The sequence below is a fragment of the Nelumbo nucifera genome, chromosome 2 (assembly GCF_055504915.1).
Source record: "Nelumbo nucifera cultivar China Antique chromosome 2, China Antique-T2T, whole genome shotgun sequence".
Lineage (NCBI taxonomy): Eukaryota > Viridiplantae > Streptophyta > Magnoliopsida > Proteales > Nelumbonaceae > Nelumbo > Nelumbo nucifera.
In genome coordinates, this window is record NC_142650.1 from 23,655,583 (window position 1) to 23,677,091 (window position 21,509).

Genomic DNA, 21,509 nt, shown 5'->3' on the forward strand with positions numbered 1-21,509 from the left:
ATGTTTTTCAACTTGGTATTAGAGCAGGCCTGAGTTTGGCGTGGCTCTCATGTGGGTATAGTCTAGCCGAATGCATGAGGGTGTTCTAGGGCTGGAAGTTTAAACTTGTTCGCCTGATTCTTGGAGGTCATTGGAGGGTGCCCAAGGCTCTAATAGCTTGGAGAGTGGTTCGGTGACCAGGAAGAATCAGAGAGAAGGACTGTTCGGCCTGATTTAGAGCTCAAATCAGAGATTAACAAGACTGTAAGTTGCATTCAGTTATTCCTGGGTTATATTTCTGGTTTGGGGGACTGTTAAAGTGTTCGAAATCCCTTTAAATCTCTTCAGCTGTTCGGCTGTGATTAACCTGATTTAATTCAGAGATTTCTGGGTTGTTTTCTCACCTTGTTGGGCTGTTAAGTTGCCGAAACCTCTTTGGACTCAGTGGTACAAGTTCTTACTTCAGTTCAGTTGCTTTTTGGACCTATACGGACTGCTCCTGAAGTGGTTCTTACTTGGTGACAGTGGAGTGTTCACTGCTGCATACACAGTGTTTGTAAAAAGGCCCCTTAGGGCACTTATTGTTGGGAACTTAGAATCCCTAACTATAAAGGTACTCCAATCGGGTACACAGTATTTGGAGGTCTGCTGGTTACCTCTTGAAGGCTGAATCAGGCCATCATCTTCTTGAAAGAGCTACTACCGAGCTTGGTTATCACGACTGTCAGGTCTGAGTTGGCCTTGTGAGTTGTGTTCGAGGCCAATTTAACCTAATCTGAGTTCATTAACATTTAGTACACTAGTAGAAGTTGACCGAAACCCTAATTGAAGCTTTTACATGATGGACTCCTCAGATATTGAGAGTAAAAATATTGCTGAATATGGACATGCTTTGGGAACCCCAGTTGATTCTTTGTTGACTATTACCACGGTTAAACTGGATGGAACCAACTATCTGGCATGGTCACAATTTGTGAAAATTTATATATGTAGTAGAGGAAATTGGGGGTTTATCTCCGGGAGCAAGAAGGCTCCCCTAGAGGATGACCCCTCTTACGAGAAATGGATGCAAGAAAATTACACCGTTATTGGGTGGCTGGTGAATTCAATGCAGCCACAGATTAGTCAACATTATTTATGGATGAACTCAACAAAGGAAATATGGGACAGTGTTGCAGAAACCTATTCCCAGAAGCTAAATGTAGCCAGAGCCTATAAATTGAGAAGTGATGTGAAAAATTTAAGGCAGGGGGAGAAATCCCTTGCGGTATACTTCTCAACCTTGAAATCTCTGTGGCAAGAAATTGATCTAATAGAAGCTGTAACTTGGGACACTACCAATGATGCAGAAACCTACAGGAAGTTAGTTGAAAGAAACCGGGTTTTTGAGTTCCTAACCGGAGTAAACCCAGAATATGACATCACAAAACAAAATATTTTATCAAAGGAAAGTGTCTCATTGTCACAAGCGTATGCTTTGGTCAGTAGTGAAGAAAGCAGAAGACAGGTACAAGTTCAAGGGGTTGGCACTAGTGATCACTTTGCAAATATGGGGGTTAAACCCAAAGGAGTTGTAGGGGCTCCTAGTGGCTCGGGAAAGAAGGAGATTGTATGTGAATACTGCAAGAAGCCAAAGCACACCAAAGACAAGTGCTGGAAATTACATCCCGGTCTTGTTCCTATTCGGTTCCAGAAGAAACATGATAGTAGAAAGACAGGGAGTGCTAATGTAGCCACTGGTACGAATGCTGAAGTTGAGTCTGCATGTGCACAGTTGGCGGCCATGAAAGTTGAGTATGAAAAGTTTGGGAAGATGATCAGTCATCTTGAGGGTGTAACTTCATCTTCCAACCCTTCAGGAAGTCTAGGCATTTCTGCATTTGCTCACTTAGGTATAAGGGCTTCTGCTAATCATGCAACCACCTCAGGTAATCTTAAGACCCCTTGGATCATCGACTCAGGTGCTTCTGATCATATGACCAACCTTTCTACTTTGTTTATTTCATATTATTTGCTTGTTGGCCGTGATAAAATCACCTTAGCCGATGGCTCTCTTGCCTCTATTTCTGGCAAGGGAACCATCAAGGCTATAGATTCTTTACTCCTACCTTCCACTCTTCATGTACCTAGATTAAATACAAATTTGTTATCTGTAAGTAGTTTAACCAAGTCATTAAATTGTTGTGTGTTGTGGATGCATTCGTGGGAAGAATTACCGCCACCAGCAGCAACAGTGAAGGGGGCCCACACAACAGCTTATCTTGCCACGTCAGCTCTCCTTGCCAGCTCGCCAATAGTTTACTTATTCCAGTTTTGTTCTTACTTATCTAGTTCTGTTCTTACTTATCTATTAGAGATAGGAACTGAGTTCTGTTAGAAGTCTGTTAGAAGTAGGAGTTTTGTTCTTACTTATCTATTAGAGATAGGAACTGAGTTCTGTTAGAAGTAGGAGTTTGATTTAAAGTTGGATCCTAGCTTAGTCGAATGGAGTAAGGAGTCTCCTCTTGTAATCTCCTATTTAAGGAGCTGTGATTTGGGAATAAAGTATTCAGTTTTCCAGTCAAGAGAAGAGTGAGGAGAGTTCGGGTGGTCTCTTGGACAAATCACCCATTCGGTTTTCCACAATAGGGTCTGCACGCAAGGGAAGGTGCAAGGGGAAGCAAGAGGTTCTCCCCGTCGACCGACTCGTGACGAGATCCTACGCCCGGGCCCATAACATTGTGTAACCTTCTTTCCTTCCCACTGTGTTTTTCAGGATCTGGAGTCTCGGAAGGTGATTGGAAGTGGCCATGAAGCGAATGGAATATACTTGCTCGATACTCCAGGACAATGCCTTGATCAACCTAGGAATGCTGCTTTTGGTTCTACTTCTTCAGAGTCTGCCAGTCGAATTATGTTGAGTCATTGTCGTTTGGGTCATTTGCCTTTTTCTGCTCTAAGTCATCTATTCCCTGAGTTGTTCAAGGGAATTAGTGTGTCTAATCTTCATCGTGAATCATGTCAGTTATCAAAGCATTGTAGAAACAATTACCCTTTGAGCAATAAAATATCTTCTTTTTCTTTTAATATTGTGCACTCTGATGTGTGGGGGCCTTACCACTTATACTCTATGGGGGGTTATAGATACTTCATCTTGTTTATTGATGGTTTTTCTCAATTCACTTGGACATTCCTGATGAAATCTTGTGATGAAGTTCCAAGGCTTGTGAGGCAATTTCATGAATTTGTTTTAACCCAGTTTGATACCAGGATTAAAATTTTCAGATCTGACAATGCAAAAGAATATTTTGAAAAGAACTTATCCTTCTATCTCTCTGATATGGGGGTTATTCATCAAAGTTCCTCTGTTAGAACCCCTGAACAGAATGGAGTTGCTGAAAGAAAAAATAGGCATATTGTTGAAGTCGCAAGGAGTCTTTTGTTTGCCTCACATGTTCCTACAAGATTTTGGGGTGATGCTGTTCTCACTGCTACCTACCTCATAAACCGTATGCCATCCAGGGTTTTAGGGTTTAAATCCCCCTTCAGTCTTCTTCATCCAGACAAGGACCTCTTTCCTATCCCTCTTCGTGTGTTTGGCTGCACCTGTTATGTACACATTCCAAGTGCCCAGAGACATAAATTTGAACCAAAATCCCACAAGTGTATCTTCCTTGGTTATTCCCCCACACAGAAGGATTATTGTTGTTTTAATCTAAAGACTGGCACTCGATATGTCAAAATGGATGTTACCTTTGATGAACTTTCTCCTTTCTATGGTTCCTCTCAAGAAGGACATTATCCACAGGGGGAGAGGTTATCACAAGTGTTTGCTCTTCCTCTCTCTGTCCCAGTTGAGTCTCTTGATGAACCTGTGTCCTCTCCAAATGAATCAAGGGAGGATCAGTCACTCCATTATCCTTGTCCTGGTGTTCCTCTCTGTTTGCCTCCTCGTCCTACCCACAATCCCAAGGTGTATCAAAAGCAAAGATCCAGGAATGAGCAGGTTGTTTCTCTTACAACAAATGAGCCTCATGCACTTCCAGTCACAGATGAGACAACAGGTACTGTTTCAACCCCTTTGGAACCATCTTTCCCGGATCTTGATGTTCTCATTGCTGTTAGGAAAGGAAAACGGAAGTGCACTGCACACTGCATTTCCAAACACCTTTCTTATGGTCTGCTTTCTCCTTCATACTTTTCTTATCTCTCTTCAGTTGCTTTTAATCCTATTCACAGGTCTGTGTCAGAAGCTCTTGAGATTTCAGAATGGAGAGATGCTATGAAATCTGAAATGGATGGCCTACACAAGAATGACACTTGGGAAGTGGTGGATTTGCTTGAAGGGAAGGACCCAGTTGGTTGCAAGTGGGTCTTTACCATTAAATACCGGAATGATGGGACCATTGAGAGGTACAAGGCCAGGCTAGTTGCAAAAGGCTACACACAGACATATGGGATTGATTATCTGGAGACCTTTGCACCTGTTGCTAAGATGACATCTGTGAGGGTTCTCTTATCTCTGGCAGCTCACTTTGACTGGCCCCTTAATTGGATGTAAAGAATGCATTTCTGAATGGTGACTTACATGAAGAGGTTTATATGTCTCTCCCTCCAGGAATGTATGGAAGTGATATGCAAGGAAAAGTATGCAGATTGAAGAAATCACTTTTTGGCCTCAAACAGTCTTCTAGAGCATGGTTTGAGAGATTTAGAGCAGCACTTGTTAACTTTGGCTATGTCCAGACACAGTCTGATCACACTCTTTTTGTGAAGAGAAGTGGATCTCGGGCAGTATATCTCATTGTGTATGTTGATGATATTGTTGTGACTAGTGATGATGCTTCAGGAATTCATGCTCTTAAGTCTTTCCTCCGTACAAAATTTGAGATTAAGGACCTGGGGGAGTTGAGATACTTCCTTGGCATAAAAGTTGCTAGATCCAAGGATGGGATCCTTATCTCCCAAAGGAAGTATGTCCTTGACTTGCTTTCTGAAACGGGGAAGATGGGTGCTAGACCAGCTGCTACTCCTATTGATATGAGTCACAAACTTTCTGCTTCGGATGGGACGTTGTTAGAAGACAAAGGGGTCTTTCAGAGACTTCTTGGGAAACTCCTATACCTGTGCATGACTCGGCCAGATATTGCATATGCTGTCAGTTGTATTAGCCAGTTCATGCATGCTCCCCGAGATACTCATATGGCAGCCGTAGAACGAATCCTGTGTTGTTTGAAAGGCTCTCCGGGAAAAGGAAATCTATTTACCAAGTATGGTCATATGAAACTTGAAGCCTATACTGATGGTGACTGGGCTGGAAACATTGATGATAGAAGATCTACTTCAAGGTATTGCAGTTTGGTGGCTGGTAATGTTGTTTCTTGGAGGAGCAAGAAACAATCAGTTGTGGCCCGATCCTCAGCAGAAGCAGAATACAGGGCCATGGCACATGGAGTCTCTGAACTGTTGTGACTGAGATCATTGATGGAGGAACTTGGGATTGAGCATGACAAACCAATGATGTTGTACTGTGATAATCAGGCCGCCATCAACATTGCCCACAACCCAGTACAACATGATAGAACTAAGCATATTGAGGTTGATAGACACTTTATTCGAGAAAGAGTCTCTTCGGGTGAAGTGTGTCTTCCCTTCATCACTTCTAAAGGACAGTTGGCAGATTTTCTCACCAAGGGCATTCCCAAGGCAAGGCTTCAACATGATACTGGCAAGTTGGGCATGATTAACATCTATGCTCAGCTTGAGGGGGAGTGTAGAGAAAATGGGCCGAATGGCCCATAGGCTGTTATTCTATGTTATATTTATGTTCTTTTCTGTAATGGACCTTATTCTGGGCCCATCCTCTTCTATGTTGTGTTTTTGTAATTTCTTGCCCAACCAAGGGCCTCTCTTGTAATTATTCAAGAATTAACTTAATAAAACAATGTTAGAGTGTTAGAGGGGATGATTAGTTCGAACCTCTCATCCTCTAACCCTCTTTGCCGCCAGCTCTCTCTCTTCATACTTCACCAATCTTTTGACTCTCTTACCTTTCTTGTTTTCATCTAATCCTATACAGTCCCATACTTCGAAGGGCTGTTTTTCAACTGGTACCAATGGAAAAGAACCAGAAGTGAGCAGATTGTTTCCTCTACATCACATGAGTTTCATGCACTTCCAGTTACTGAAGAGACAACATGTACTGATACTATCCCTTTGCAACTACCCTTCCTAGATCTTGATGTCCCTATTGCTATCAGGAAAGGTAAACGGAAGTGTACTGCACATTGCATTTCTAAACATCTTTTATATGGTCTGCTTTCTCCTTCATATTATGCCTTTCTTTCTTTTGTTGCTTCTAACCCTATACCTAGGTCTGTACCAGAAGCTCTTACTTTTCTAGAATGGAGGGATGCTATGAAAATTGAAATAGATGCTCTGCATAAGAATGACACATGGAAAGTGGTTGATTTGCCTGAAGGGAAGGAGCCAATGGGCTGTAAGTGGGTTTACACCATTAAATACCATGCTGATGGCTCCATTGAGAGGTACAAAGCTAGGCTGGTTGCAAAAGGCTATACACAAACCTATGGGATTGACTATCTGAAGACCTTTTCTCCTGTTGCAAAAATGACATCTGTACGACTTCTACTATCTTTGACATCTCATTTAGATTGGCCATTCTATCAGTTTGATGTGAAAAATGCGTTCTTGAATGGAGAATTACATGAGGAAGTGTATATGTCTCTCCCACCAGGGATGTATGGCACAAATATGGAGGGAAAAGTGTGCAAGCTGAAGAAGTCTCTCTATGGACTTAAAACAATCACTTAGGGCATTGTTTGAAAGGTTTAGGGCTGACCTTGTTAACTTTGGTTACTTACAAACTCAGTCCGATCATACCCTCTTTGTGAAGAGGAGAGATTCATTGGTGGTATATCTTATAGTCTATGCTGATGATTTAGTAGTGACTGGTACTGATGTCACGGGGATTGATGATCTTAAATCCTTCCTTCATATAGAGTTTGAGATCAAAGATCTGAGGGAGTTGAGGTATTTCCTTGGCACAAAAGTGGCTTAGTTTAAGGATGGAATTTTTATCTCTCAATGAAAGTATGTGCTAGACTTGATCACTGAAACAGGCAAGATGGGTGCAAGACCAGTGGCTACTCCTATTGATATGAGTCACAAACTTTCTGCCTCTAATGGAGAACTGTTGAAGGATAAGGGAGTGTTTCAAAGGTTACTTGGGAAACTGCTATATCTTTGCATGACTTAGCCTGACATTGCATATGCTGTCAGCTGCATTAGCTAGTTCATGCATGCTCCCAGGGACACTCATATGGCAGCAGTAGAATAAATTTTATGTTATTTGAAGAGTACTCTTGGGATTTGCTAAGCATGGTCATATGAAATTGGAGGCTTACACAGATGTTGACTGGGCGGGAAACATTGATGATAGGAGGTCGACTTCTGGATTTTGTAGCATGGCGGCAGGTAATATTGTTTATTGGAGAAGCAAGAAACAATCAATTGTTGCCAAATCTTCAGCTGAGGCCGAGTACAGAGCTATGGCTCATGGAGTTTCTGAGTTACTTTGGCTTCGATCCTTTATGGAAGTATTGGGTGTTGAGTATGATAAGCCATTGATGCTATATTGTGACAATCAGGTCACCATCAACATTGCTCACAATCCGGTGCAACATGATAGGACTAAACACATTGAAGTTGACAGGCATTTTATCAGAGAAAGAGTGGCTTCTGGAGAAGTTTGTCTACCATTCATTACATCTGAAGAATAGTTAGCTGACATTCTTACCAAGGGAATCTCCAAGGCCAAACTACAATATGACACTAGCAAGCTAGGCGTGATTGACATCTAACCTCAGCTTGATGGGGAGTGTAGAGAGAATGGGCTGAATGGCCCATAGGATGCTTTTTATTTGTTTATGTTGTTAATGGGCCTTTTTTTTGTTATGCTTAATTAAGTTAATTGCCCAATTAACGGCCTGTCTGTAAATATCAGAACTTGTAAATTATGTTTTAATGAAAAGGATTAGGGAAGAGAGAAAATATTTGACAGTCTTCTCTCTAAACCCTATTTGCCGCCAACTTCTTCTTCTTCTTCTTCTTCTTCTTCTTCTTCTTCTTTCCTCTCCTTTTCTCTTTTTTGCTGATATCTAACATCTTTTCACATCTTTTAAATCAGTCCTTTCATTCCTTAGGACTGTTTTTCTTCTTACCTTAAATATACAGTAAATAAGGAGTGTTTTAGTCAAAAATGAATTTAATATTAGTAGTTCAAATTACATATATTGCTCTTATAATAAAGATGGACCAAATTCAACAATAGGGGTATTTTAGTCAAGAAAAATTCCAGAATCTAGACCTCATTCCCATTTTAATAGTAGTTTAGATGTTTTGCCATTAATACAATCCAATAATTTTCACGTTCTCAAAAAAATGGAAAACAATAATGTCAGTTGATTGTTATTGGAAAAAAAAAAGAAAAATTTAAAGCCAACTTGTCCTTTTTCAGAAAGGCAGTACAATCATCAGCACTCTTAGTAAGTTTGTGAAAAATTTTTGGTCCTTGAAGTCTTTATTCTCCATTTAAATTTAAAATCTTCCAAACAAGCTTGCTGAATAGATAAAGTTATTATAGAAGTTCTCTCTTCGCAAATAGAAATCAGATTGAAGGTGCTGGCTAAAGTTCATGGGTCATGCTTGAAATTTGTCTCAGAAACTGTACACTTAGAATTATTAATAAAAAATGTACACTTAGAATTTAGCCTGAAGGAACAAAATTTACCAAAATGGAAATTGATGTCATTTTGACACATGATTTCTGCTAATCCATATTAGCTACTCTGAGTTTCAGCCTATTTTAAGATGCAGTTGTGGTATTCTTTTTTCTTATTTGCTGATTTTATTTTAGTGACACATTCAGCTATCCGTGTTAAAGCTAGGTAACCTCTTGGATGCTTCAACCTGTTTTAAGATACGGTTGTGGTTCTCTTGTGTTGGTTTCATGCCGTATGTAGACCACTTGTAGCTTGCAGTGCAGACTCAGGCAATCTTGGGAGCTTTATTCTTGGCGCCTTGTCATTTACATTGCCAAGAAACAATTGAGGAGATGATGTTTATGATTTGTATTTATGTTATGATAATTTTGTATGAGTTAAAAAATTATGCCTAGTTGCTATTTATGGTTTATACAAAGTTTGGCTTGGTCAACTTAGCTGCTTTATGTGTTTGCACTTTGCAATTTGTTGCCTTCCTAGTTCCTATATAATTTACACTATGCATGACTTCCTGTTGATTGAACAAAATTTTTGGCAGGTATTTACTGCAGAATATTCTCTGATATGCAAAATTTTTTACTACAATAAGCCTTATATTTCCTTAATGGATGGCATAACAATGGGTTTTGGGATTGGCCTCTCTGGTCATGGTCAATATCGAATTATTACTGAGGTATTATTTGATGTAGATGGTATAGTTATGATTTAGAATTGTCTTCTGACTTCAATTTTGATAGAATTTTAACATTCTATCTTTTGGGTGTTCACTTCAGAGAACTGTCCTTGCCATGCCAGAAAATGGAATTGGCTTGTTTCCAGATGTTGGATTTGCTTACATTGCAGCACGTAGTCCAGGAGGAGGTTCAGTTGGTATGTCTTTCACTTTCCACATATAAACTATTCTTCTTCTTCATTTTTACTTTCACTTTATTTGTGTGGTACTAGATCTGGACATTGGATGTTATGATGCATGACCTTACTAGAAACATATTTTAATTTACAAATTGTAACTTTGCAAGTAAACCTCTTTATTCATTGAGGTAACTCCTCCCACGTCCAATATTTTGCTTTTTAAGCACAAGAGATGGTGTCAATAACATTGAAATTCTGATAGAAACCTGGTGAACATTTCATTATTAATAAACTCCCTTTTCTGTCTAAGATGTCTAGATATTAACAAGTATTTGGACATGGATATGGGAAATGGCTTAATGACTCTTTATTTCTTGAAATCTGGGAAACAGATATAGATGTGATTATCCCATCTGATATGCTGATACTTGCTTTGACTTGATGATTCATTTGGATCATGCAATTAGGATTAATGTGGAAATCTAAAATCATAGGTGTTTGAACGTCCATGCATATAATTCTATTTATTGAAAATATGTTGTTTGAAAGACACTGCAGAATTATTGATCAGAAAAAAAAAAAAGAAAAGAAAGACATTGCAGAATTGGTTGACCTACTGAAGAAATATTCTATGTTAACCCACTCATATCTTATATGTATGTTGTTTGTCATCAGAATGGTTAAAAACATTTTTCATTAATGAGTTTCTTTTTTCAATTTCTTGTTATTTTTCAAAAGGGGCCATTACTTGGTGCAATGGTAAAACCTCATGCTTTCAAGTGTAAGAATGTCGGTTTGAGTATGTTGCTTGTCATCAGAATGGTTAAGAACATTTTTCATTAATGAGTTCCTTTTTTCAAGTTTCTCGTTATTTTTCAAAAAGGACCATTACTTGGTGTAATGGTAAAATCTCAGGCTGTCAAGTGTAAGAATGTGGGTTTGAGTCCGAGAGCAGACATTTTTGTGCAAAAAGATGTCAAAGGTTAGGACCCTATCCAGTCCACTCCTCCCAAGACCCCAGGTAGCTGGGACCAAAATTGGGTAATGGCCTCACTATTTTTCAGAACCAGGTCTAAGCTGTCCTTGGTATGAATTGCCCAAATCTAATCCAATCTTGGCAGGGCCTGCAATTGGGGGGAGGGGTAAATTTCCTTCTACCCATAGATTATCTATTTATCTTATCTAATTGATGGGAATTTCATAGAGGTTACCTCTAAACAAGGTTTTATTTGTTTACTTCTGTTTTATCACTTGTGTTCTTCAGGGTCTTTTGTTTGTGTGGCTTTTATATCCTTCTTCATGCTATTTGCTTGAGGCAGTGCTTTCTGCGTTGCAGGTGCTTATCTTGGAATGACTGGAAAAAGGATTTCTTCTCCTTCTGATGCATTATATGTAGGACTTGGGACTCATTATGTGCCATCTGGAAACTTGGGTTCACTGAAGGAGGCCCTTCTTGCATCGACCTTGTATCTCCTAAATAACCTTGCTTCATATTTCAATACCAATAATAGATTGATGGAATACCTAAATCATTTTTCAAGTGGTTTGCATTGTGATACAGTTGCACTGTTTTCTAACAAGGAAAATATAACCCTGAAGCTATCTGAAAACAGTTCGATTAGTAGATCAATCATTGTGATTTTAGTTTTGCTCCTGATGGCATTGCTTAGGCTCAGTTGGGAAGGAGTACAAATACAAATACATAGAGTGCAAAACTTGTATTTTGTATGTATTTGCACTGTACATATTTGTATTTGTACTCTTCCAAACTGAGCATTAGTATCTTTTAGTTGGGTAAATGATGGGACTGTTCATTCATCAGCAACCATAGGGCTTCCCTTTTGGACCATTAATTACTTTGGTAGCTTTCTGGGTTTTTCCTTGGTGGCATTGTCCTTATCTTTTTGATTGGTAACTGTGTCTGTAACTTAATTTATAAAAAATGTACAAGGAGGAATATATGCCCTTCAAAAAGGATACACTTTTACACATGAAAAGCAAAAAAAAAAAAAAGAAAGAGATGAACAATAAAATCCAATACAATCAGTGTCACAGATATTCAAATCTATCCTGTTGAATTCATTATAAATGATTTATTCTGTAAAGTGGCGCAGTCATGTACTTGTGTTGTTATAGATTTGCAGTGTTACAACCAATCCTGTGAAGTTCATTGTTTTTACTTTTTACAGTTTTTGTTTCATCATTCTGAAAGATGTAGGGTTATATTCTACACAAAAAACATTTTGGATTGATTCTCTCTTCTCATTCTTTGGCCAGAGGTGTTCATTGATGGGTGGGGGTGGGGGGGGGGGGGGAGTTGTATTGGGTACCTGTATCACCAGAGTAGAAATTATTTTTCATGTTGGGTATATTGGGAAGCTGTATTGTTACAGCCGTGATTGCTCTGATTACTTTTTCTTTTAATCCTTGTGCCTCTATCTCTTGTCTGCCCCTCCCAAGACTATAGCTGGGACCAACATTGGATACTAGCCTTTTTTTTGTCAAATGGATAGTTGATTATGTGTTATGAAATTCATAGTGTATGATTTCTTTTATTTGCATATCTGTTCTGTATGCAGCTCTGGTGACCCACATGTGGATGTCAAAGTGTTATTGTCTAAGTATAGTAAGGAGCCTGAGGTAGAGGCCCAACTGAAGTTACTTTTACCACAAATAGTCTCAGCCTTTGGAAAAGACAAGTCTGTCATCAAGACAGTGGAAGAACTTGAGAAGTATCAATTAAGTTCAGAAACTACAGGTATGTGAGACTCACCTTAAATTAAACGGTTGCTTGAAGCTAAGTTGCTTCTGTTACACATTCCAAAACCTTATTTAGTTTGTTAGAGTTGGTCGAGTAAGGGTTACTTAGTCTTTTCATTATAGTTTAAGTAGTGTAGTTATGTGGCAATTCTGTTTTGTTTTTTTTTATTTTTCTTGTCCCATACTTAAGTGGGGGTATATTTGACTTTGTATCCTTATTTTAATATAATAGAGATTATGGTCGACTTGGAGGGTTTCTCTTTCTCTTTGAACAGGACTTATCTGAACCACTAAAACATAGTTGTACAAAGTGCAAACTCTGTCTAATGTATTTTAGGAGGCATATCTGTAGTCTGGGCAGTAAGAGTGAGGAAGAAAATGAGGTACCACCAGCTTAATTCTTGACCAAATCTTAGGAAACTTTATTGGGGTGATCCAAAAAAATATGACAAAAAAAAAGCTTTAGCAATACCAACACCTTTTTCTAAAATGATAGTCTATGGTACTAACATCCTCAGATAGTATTAACAGTTCAACATATCATGTACCAGGAGCAAGGGCAACCCTTAAATCCAACTTAGTTAAAGGGGAAGCCATAATCTCCAGATCTGAAATTTGTATGATTTCCTCATTTTTCTTGTGTCAGTCACAAGATTCCCAATAACCCATAAAATTTCTGGAAACTTCACAACAAACGCTGAAAAGTAACAATTTTCCAACTTAGATCAGTTTTTCCATTATCCAATTGATAAGGGGCAAAAAGACAAAAATCCAATAGCAGCCAATGGGTCCTCATGAGATCGGCTCCCTGATCATATACCAAGTAGAGCTTGTAAAATGCATAAAATTAAGAAATGCAGTTCAGGATATGTTGTGAGGATTATTTAATTGTTATTTTATAGTTGCTGTTAGTGAGTTGTCCTCTTAAGATACTGTCAGTTAGTTATTTTCTTTTGTTTTGAAATGGTAAAAAACTGATATATTCATTCCATTGCCAACCGGCCTATTCATACAGTAAGCTGCTGCAATAAATGGAAAAAAATCTTCCTAAATCAATCCCTATAATTAAGGGACTAATTATTTTGATCCCCATATTTAAGGGATTATACTCTTCCACAATCCTAGGAATACATATTTACACATTCCTATTTTACACAACTACCAAATATAGATGCTAACTACCAAATATGCATCTACACCAGTAACCCCACGTTTTCCAACACTCCTCCTCAAGCTGGTGAATAGAGATCCTCCATTCCCAGCTTGGCTACAATTCTAGGAAAGTTTGTACTATTGAGCCTTTTAGTAAGTACATTGGCTAGTTGTCCTTTTGTAGATACATAGGGAGTGCAAATCAACTTGCTGTCCAGTTTCTCTTTTATAAAGTGTCGATCAATTTCAATGTGCTTCGTCCTGTCATGTTGAACAGGATTGTGAACAATATTGATGGCTGACTTGTTATCACAATATAGTTTCATAGGCTCTTCTCGTGGAATCTTCAAGTCTTCTAAAATTCTCTTCAACCAGAGTAATTCACACACTCCTTGTGCCATAGCCCTGAACTCTGCCTCTGCACTTGACCGAGCCACTACATTTTGCTTCTTAATCCTCCAAGTGACTAAATTTCCTCCCAAGAAGGTATAGTAACCAGAAGTGGACCGTCTATCTACTGGAGATCCTGCATAATAGGCATCTGTATATGCCTCAAGAGCCAGTTCCCCATTCCTTCTGAATAAAATTCCTTTCCCTAGATCGGCTTTCAAATAGTGCAGAATTCGATGAGCAGCCTGTAGATGAACTTCTTTAGGATTATGCATAAACTGACATTACATTTACAACATATGCAATATCCGGCCGTGTATGTGCAAGATAAATGAGTTTTCCAACCAGTCTTTGGAACATCTCCTTGTCTACACTTGCATTCTCGCTGGCTTCTCCAAGTTTATGATTGGGATCTATAGGCGTGGAAGCTGGTTTACATGCCATATTTCGTGTTTCTCTCAAAAGATCAACAACATACTTTTGTTGAGAGATAAAGATGCCTTGTTTAGAATGTGCAACTTCAATTCCGAGAAAATACTTTAGTCTCCCCAAGTCTTTTATCTCAAATTCTCTGTCAAGGTAGTTTTTCAATGCTTCCTTCTCCTTTTTATCATTCCCAGTAACGATTATATCGTCCACATAGACTAATAGAGCAGTAACTCCCCCTGAGGTTGTGTGTTTGATAAACAATGTGTGGTCACCTTGACTTTGCTTGTAACCTGTACTAAGCATCACCTTTGTAAACCTTCCAAACCATGCTCTCAGAGACTGTTTGAGACCATATAGTGCTTTCTTCAACCTACAAACTTTGTTCCCCTTAATGCCTTCTCCAAAACCAAAACCCGGTGGAATGTCTATGTATATCTCCTCTTCTAGATCACCGTGGAGAAACGCATTCTTTACATCAAACTGTTGCAAATCCCAATTATAGTTAGCAGCCAAAGACAACAACACCCTTACTGTATTCATTTTAGCTACTGGGGCAAAAGTCTCCTGATAATCTACCCCATAAGTCTGTGTATATCCCTTGGCTACCAGTCGTGCTTTGTACCTTTCTAATGACCCATCAGATTTGTACTTAATTGCGAACACCCATTTACAACCTACAACCTTCTTGTTTCTCGGTAGATCCACAACTTCCCACGTGTTGTTCTTTTCTAGTGCCTCCATTTCCACTCTCATGGCTTTTCTCCACTCCTTATTAGAAAGTGCCTCGGCTAGAGTATTAGGAATTGGAATGGTGTTAAGGCTGGCTAGAAAGCTTTTATGGGGTTTAGAGAATCTTTGGAACAACACAGATTTGGCTAAAGGGTACAATGGGCGTTTGGTACATTCTCTGGTTCCTTTTCTCAAGGCAATAGGTAGGTCATACTCATACTCAGACTGTGAAGGTACAGGTTCAGGTTCAGAACATCCCTCAGTTCTAGGATTAGGAGTTGAATCTTGGACTTGCACAAGTTGAGGGTCTGGATTTCTTCTCCTAGAGTAAACCTGCATATATCTCACATCATCATGCACATCATTGGTGGGGTTAACCGTGTCTGGATTTGGTTCAATGGTCGGGTTGTTTGACTCTTGTTGAGGCTCGGAAATGTGGGGCTCAGAGGAATGTGACTCAGAAGGATGTGATTCTTGACGATTGGATGACTGTGAGGAGGGTAATACATCTAGGGACTCAGAGGAATGTGACTCAGAAGGATGTGATTCTTGATGGTTGGATGACTGTGAGGAGGGTAATACATCTAGGGAGAGTAGATCCGAGGCCTTATCTTCCATTAATGAGGGCTCCCCTTGAAGATAAGGTTGAGTGAAAAAGGATTGTCTCTCCTCAAATGTGACATCGATGGAGGTGTAGAATTTTCTGGTGGCTGGATGATAACATTTATAACCTTTTTGAGTTGGGGAATATCCCAAGAAGACACACCTGATTGCTCGTGGATCTAATTTTCCCTTATTATGGACATGAACAAAGGCAGTGCAACCAAAAATTCTTGGTGTGAGATTATTTGATGTTTGAATATCAGGGTAGAATTGAGAGAGGACTTGTATTGGGCTTCGATTGTCAAGAATTTTAGATGGTAGTCTATTTATGGTGTATGCAGCGGTAAGGACAACTTCCCCCAATATTGTTTTGGGACCTAGTTTTGAAAGAGAAGGGCTCGGGTGGTTTGCAATAGATGGCCATTTTTCTTCTCAGCTACCCCATTCTGTTGGGGAGTGTTAACACAAGAGGATCATACACAATGCCTTCTTTCTGAAAAAATGGGGACAAATTCTGATTAAAATAATCTGTAGCATTATCAGATCGAAACCTTTTGATTTTCACACCAAAATGAATTTGGACCATGTTATGAAAGTTGGGAAGAATGGTGCCCACATCAGATTTAGACTTAAGAAGAAAATACCATGTGACCCTAGTGCAATCGTCAATAAAGGTGACGAACCATCTAGAACCAGTAACATTGGGAATTTGAGAAGGGCCCCATATATCCGAATGGATCAAATAAAAAGGGATTGAAGATCTTTTATTGCTGATTGGGAAAAAAACCCTTTTGTGTTTAGCAAATTCACAAACATCACAATGAAAGGTTTCAACATCAATTCCTTTAAACAAGGAAGGAAACATTGTTTTTAAAACAAGAAATGAAGGATGACCGAAACGAAAGTGATGACACCAAATTAAATCTTTATTGGAGGTAGATAAGAATGACTCGTGTGTGACATGCATAACAGTGTGAAATGGTTTGCTGGTTGCTTCAAGGTAGTAGATTCCATCCCTTTCCTTAGCAAGTCCAATCTTCTTCCCCGAAACTTGGTCTTGAAATACACAGTAAGAAGGAAAGAACACAACATTGCAGTTCACATCCTGGGTGAGTTTATGTATAGAGATAAGGCTAGTGGATAACTTAGGAACATGAAGCACATTTTTAAGTAATAGGGATGGAGTAATCTGAATATTCCCAATTCCTGCCATTGTGGTGAAAGAACCATCAACAACAGAAATTTTCCTACTACTAGGACAGGGTGTATAGGTGAGAAAATGTAGTGAAGAGGGTGTCATGTGGTCAATAGCTCCAAAATCAAGAATCCATGGAAAAACACTAGATGAGACATGTAATCCTAGAGATAAAGACTCACTTGAGAATAAGAGAGGTAGAACCACTTCCTGGTTTCAAGGATGCCAGGAAACCCCTTAGTCTTTCAATTTCTTCATCATTAAATGGCCCCTGACTTGAGTGTTCTTGCTGCGGGATTGTGGAGACATTATGGGCCTGTTGAGCTGTTTTCGAAACTCCTCGATTGCCCCATTCCTTGCTGGATGTGGGAGCACTTGTTGCAGTCACGTCGGACATTGTCAATGGAGGAAGAATAAGGGTAGCAGTGAAAGGAGAATAAAGAAGGAAGAAAAGAAACACTGCTGATCATAGATCAGCTCTAAAGGCTTGGCAATGAAGGCCGAAAAAAAATCTCAAGGTTGGCAAACCTAGAGCTCTGATACCATGTTTTGAAATGGTAAAAAACTGATATATTCATTCCATTGCCAACCGGCCTATTTATACAGTAAGCTGCTGCAATAAATGGAAAAAAATCTTCCTAAATCAATCCCTATAATTAAGGGACTAATTATTTTAATCCCCATATTTAAGGGATTATACTCTTCCACAATCCTAGGAATACATATTTACACAACTACCAAATATAGATGCTAACTACCAAATATGCATCTACACCAGTAACCCCACGTTTTCCAACATCTTTCTTTCTTATTAGTTTGTTTCTAAGGAGTGCCGCCAGGGGCATAATTGCAATCATATCTTCTAATGAAACAATGTCAGGTTGACCACTCAGTGTTCAGCTATGATTCTGAAGCCGGAAAGATTTTATTAGTAGTCTATGTGGATGATATTGTCATAACTGGCAATGATAGATTGGGGATTGATAAAATAAAGGCCTTTATGCAAGACCATTTTCAAAAAAAAAGACCTTGGGAATTTGAAGTATTTCTTGGGTATAGAAGTTGCCAGATCAAAACAAGGTGTGAACCTGTGCCAAAGAAAATATGTCATTGATTTGCTGAATGAAACAGGATTGTTAGGTGCGAAACCAGTTGAAATTCCCATGAAACCAAATGCTAAGTTGAACAGTGATATAGGTGAAATATTTGATGATCCTGGAAGATACAGACGATTAGTGGGGAAGTTGAACTATCTGACTATCACAAGACTAGACATCTCCTTTGTTGTCAGTGTGGTGAGTCAATTTATGCAGAATCCCCAGATACCTCGTTGGGATGCAGTTCTTAGAATTGTAAGGTACCTGAAGGGAGCTCCAGGCCGTAGGTTATTGTACAAACCAAGAGGAAGATTTGAGATAGTTGGGTATACAAATGCAGATTGGGCAGGCTCAGTGTCGGATAGAAGATCTACTACAGGTTACTACACATTCCTTGGAGGAAATCTGGTGACATGGAAGAGTAAGAAGCAGACCGTTGTGGCGAGTAGTGCTGAAGCCAAATACAAAGCCATGGCACACACTACATGTGAATTAGTATGGCTAAGAAACCTCCTACAAGGAATTGGATTCTCAATGGACAGACCTATTGGATTGTACTGTGATAATCAAGCTACAATTCACATCTCATCTAATCCTGTTTTTCATGAGAGAACAAAGCACATAGAGATTGATTGCCACTTTGTGAGGGAGAAAGTCCTTACTAGAAATATAAGCACAGAACATGTGGGCTCAAGTGATCAGTGGGCAGATTTGTTTACAAAAGGTTTGAGCTCAGGGAGAGTGAACTATATATGTAACAAGCTGGGATTATATGACATATATTCTCCAGCTTGAGGAGGAGTGTTAGAGTGAGCTGAATAAGGGTAGATTAGTCTTTTCATTCTGTTTAAGTTATATGCTTATGTGGCAGTTCAAATATTACTTCTGTAGACATCCTATCCCATACTTAAGTGGGGGCATTTTAGTCATTGTGCACTAATTAGAACCCCTAATCCATATTATGGTCAACTGGTAGGGTTTAGGCTACCAAGTTCAACTAGTTTCTTCTTCTTCTCTTTCTCTTTCTCTTTCACTCTGTACTGGTTCGAACTGCTGAAGCTACCAAAATAACATAAACCATCTACAACCAGGTGCCTCTACTTGGTTGATAATGGTCCTTCTTTCAAGACAAAGTTAGGGATTAAACCATCTACAATCTAATTCTAAAAGGCTAATTATGGTTCCCTTCAAATGAAAGTGAAGAACAGAGGGATGAAAATCGTCTACAATCAAATATTCTATTTGATTGACTACAGTTCCCTTTTTGTATGCTAAAATCTAAGGATTAAGGTTGTCTACAATCAGAATTTCATCTGATTGACTACAACTTATTGTGAAGAAAGGAGTGAGAAGGAAATTTTCTTTGTATCGAAAAGAAAAGAGAAATGCATTGTTGTATAGTTTCTCAATTGTATTTTCTTTTTCTTTGTTCTCATTCTTGTACACTTGATGTAAAAGAAAAGCAAATGAAAAGTTCTTTTTAATTACTATATTGCCCTTTTTCTTTTGTTCTATGCATTCATTTCTCCAAGTCAGAATCAAAAGGTGTCCTCTACTTTCTTGTGGAGATGTAATTAAGGGGAACAATCCGTATGATTCCCTAAATGGGCCTTACCCAAAATAATAAAAACTCAATCACTTGATTGAGTGAATTATGTTGCATAAGAATTTATTTAAATTTTCACACCAACAGTAATACAGAAAAAAAAAGATCAATCAAATACATATTCTTGTTTAATATATTCTTATTTAAAAAGTTTGAAGTAAAAAATTCAACAATTTTATATGTAAATATTTGTATGATATTAAATATATGCATCTGTAACAGACGTAGATAGTGCTAAAAGTTCCTACTTCTTTTTCTCTCAATCATATCTTCCTCTTCTTCTCTTCTCTCTCTCGTCTCTCTTTCTCCATGAATGATTACAGGATACAAGTTGGTCATTTTTAAAAAGGACTTAGCAAGTTGATTCTCTTTCCATGAGACCAATTTCATTGGGATATAAAGACAAAACTACAAGATTGCCCTTGATAAGTAGGGGAAATACAATAATTTCTCATTGGAGTGTATGAGACATACAATATGTGGGTTTCTGTTATTGATATGCATATTATAATTCATACTATCTTTTATTTGTCCACAGTGGCAGAATGGGCTACTGATGCACTTGCAGGGATCAGAAAAGGTGCTCCTTTTTCCCTTTGTTTAACACAAAATCATTTTTCTAGAGTTGCCTCTGCACTTGGAAAAAGTGACAATGCTTTATGCAAAGTAAGTTTCTCTCTTACCGTTTCAACTTTATTGCAATTTTTTATGGTCCATTGTCAAGGCTTATACATTTTAAAAATGTGTTCTATTGTTCCAATAATTGGTTGTATTTAGTTAAGTGGCGTAATGAAAGCTGAATATCGCATCGCTACAAGGTCTTCGCTTCGAAATGATTTTTCTGAAGGTGTACGTGCAGTGTTGGTGGACAAGGACCAGGTTTTCTATCAGTCTTTCCTTCCTAATCCTATAGAATCTCTTATGTTACACATTAAAAAAATGTTGAAAGTCGCTAATTCATTGACTTGACCTAATATGGCTACAAACCTGTTCCTGTATCTGTTTCCAAATTTTGAACAGTTCAGGTACTAGGAACTTTTAGCACTATCTTATCTTATTCTGAAATGTTTTCTATTATTTTATTTTATTCTGTACACATCAAACTGTTTATATCATATCCATCCACACCACAACAAAACAGGATGGCTGAACATATAACAGACGTAGAATTGTTTTTACCTTACTAAAAGAGTCTCAAGCCCCTTATTTATACTTGGTAGAAGTTACATAAATTGCTGTCTATTTGATTAATTGATTTCCTTCTTCAATCCTCAGCCATTCTTCACCATTCTATTCTCTTTAGTATTGCTCCTTTAACTATTCTATGTTGCATGTGTTTGGATGTCTTTGTTTTGTATATATCTTCCTCATGAGCACATGAAGCTATCATCTTAGGTAGCCATGTGTGATTTTGTAGGGTGTAGTCCCATTTATAAGGGTTTCCAGTGTAATGATCCTATTCTTCATCATATAGAATTTCTCATCTTGTTTTTTTTTTTTTTTTTTGGAGATTGTTTCATACTTTGGTTCCATTGCAAATTTATCTCTTATTACCATGTCTCTGTTGCATGACTTTAATAGTTCAAAAACAATTGTCTTTGATAAGCTATTTATCTCTGAGAAGGCATTCTCAGTGTATCATAGATGGAACAGCCACAAGCAACCCCCTGCTTTCCTTTTTGATGCAAGCTCCATCCTCAAAGCTTGTAACTATTAGCAAATTCGAGTGTACATGAGTAGTTTGGAAAAAATGTACAGCACACAAATAATTTGGAATTTGAAAAATGTAGGACCAAAAAAGTCTGGAACTTTTAATTATATATATTTATTTTTTTATATTTTTACAGATGCATATATTTAATATCATACAAATATTTACATATAAAATTGTTGAATTTTTTACTTCAAACTTTTTAAATAAGAATATATTAAAC

The 21,509-nt window shown here is 38.3% G+C and overlaps 1 protein-coding gene across 1 annotated transcript in view; it reads left to right on the forward strand.

Moving 5' to 3' along the window:
* LOC104595250 (3-hydroxyisobutyryl-CoA hydrolase-like protein 3, mitochondrial) overlaps positions 1-21,509 on the forward strand; it is a 39,725-nt gene that overhangs the window by 9,183 nt on the left and 9,033 nt on the right. Inside the window, exons 4-9 of the mRNA XM_010255899.3 lie at positions 9,301-9,435; positions 9,536-9,632; positions 10,951-11,080; positions 12,194-12,372; positions 20,114-20,241; positions 20,353-20,454. Of these exons, the coding sequence (XP_010254201.1) occupies positions 9,301-9,435; positions 9,536-9,632; positions 10,951-11,080; positions 12,194-12,372; positions 20,114-20,241; positions 20,353-20,454 (771 nt within the window). The remainder of the gene's footprint in view (positions 1-9,300; positions 9,436-9,535; positions 9,633-10,950; positions 11,081-12,193; positions 12,373-20,113; positions 20,242-20,352; positions 20,455-21,509) is intronic.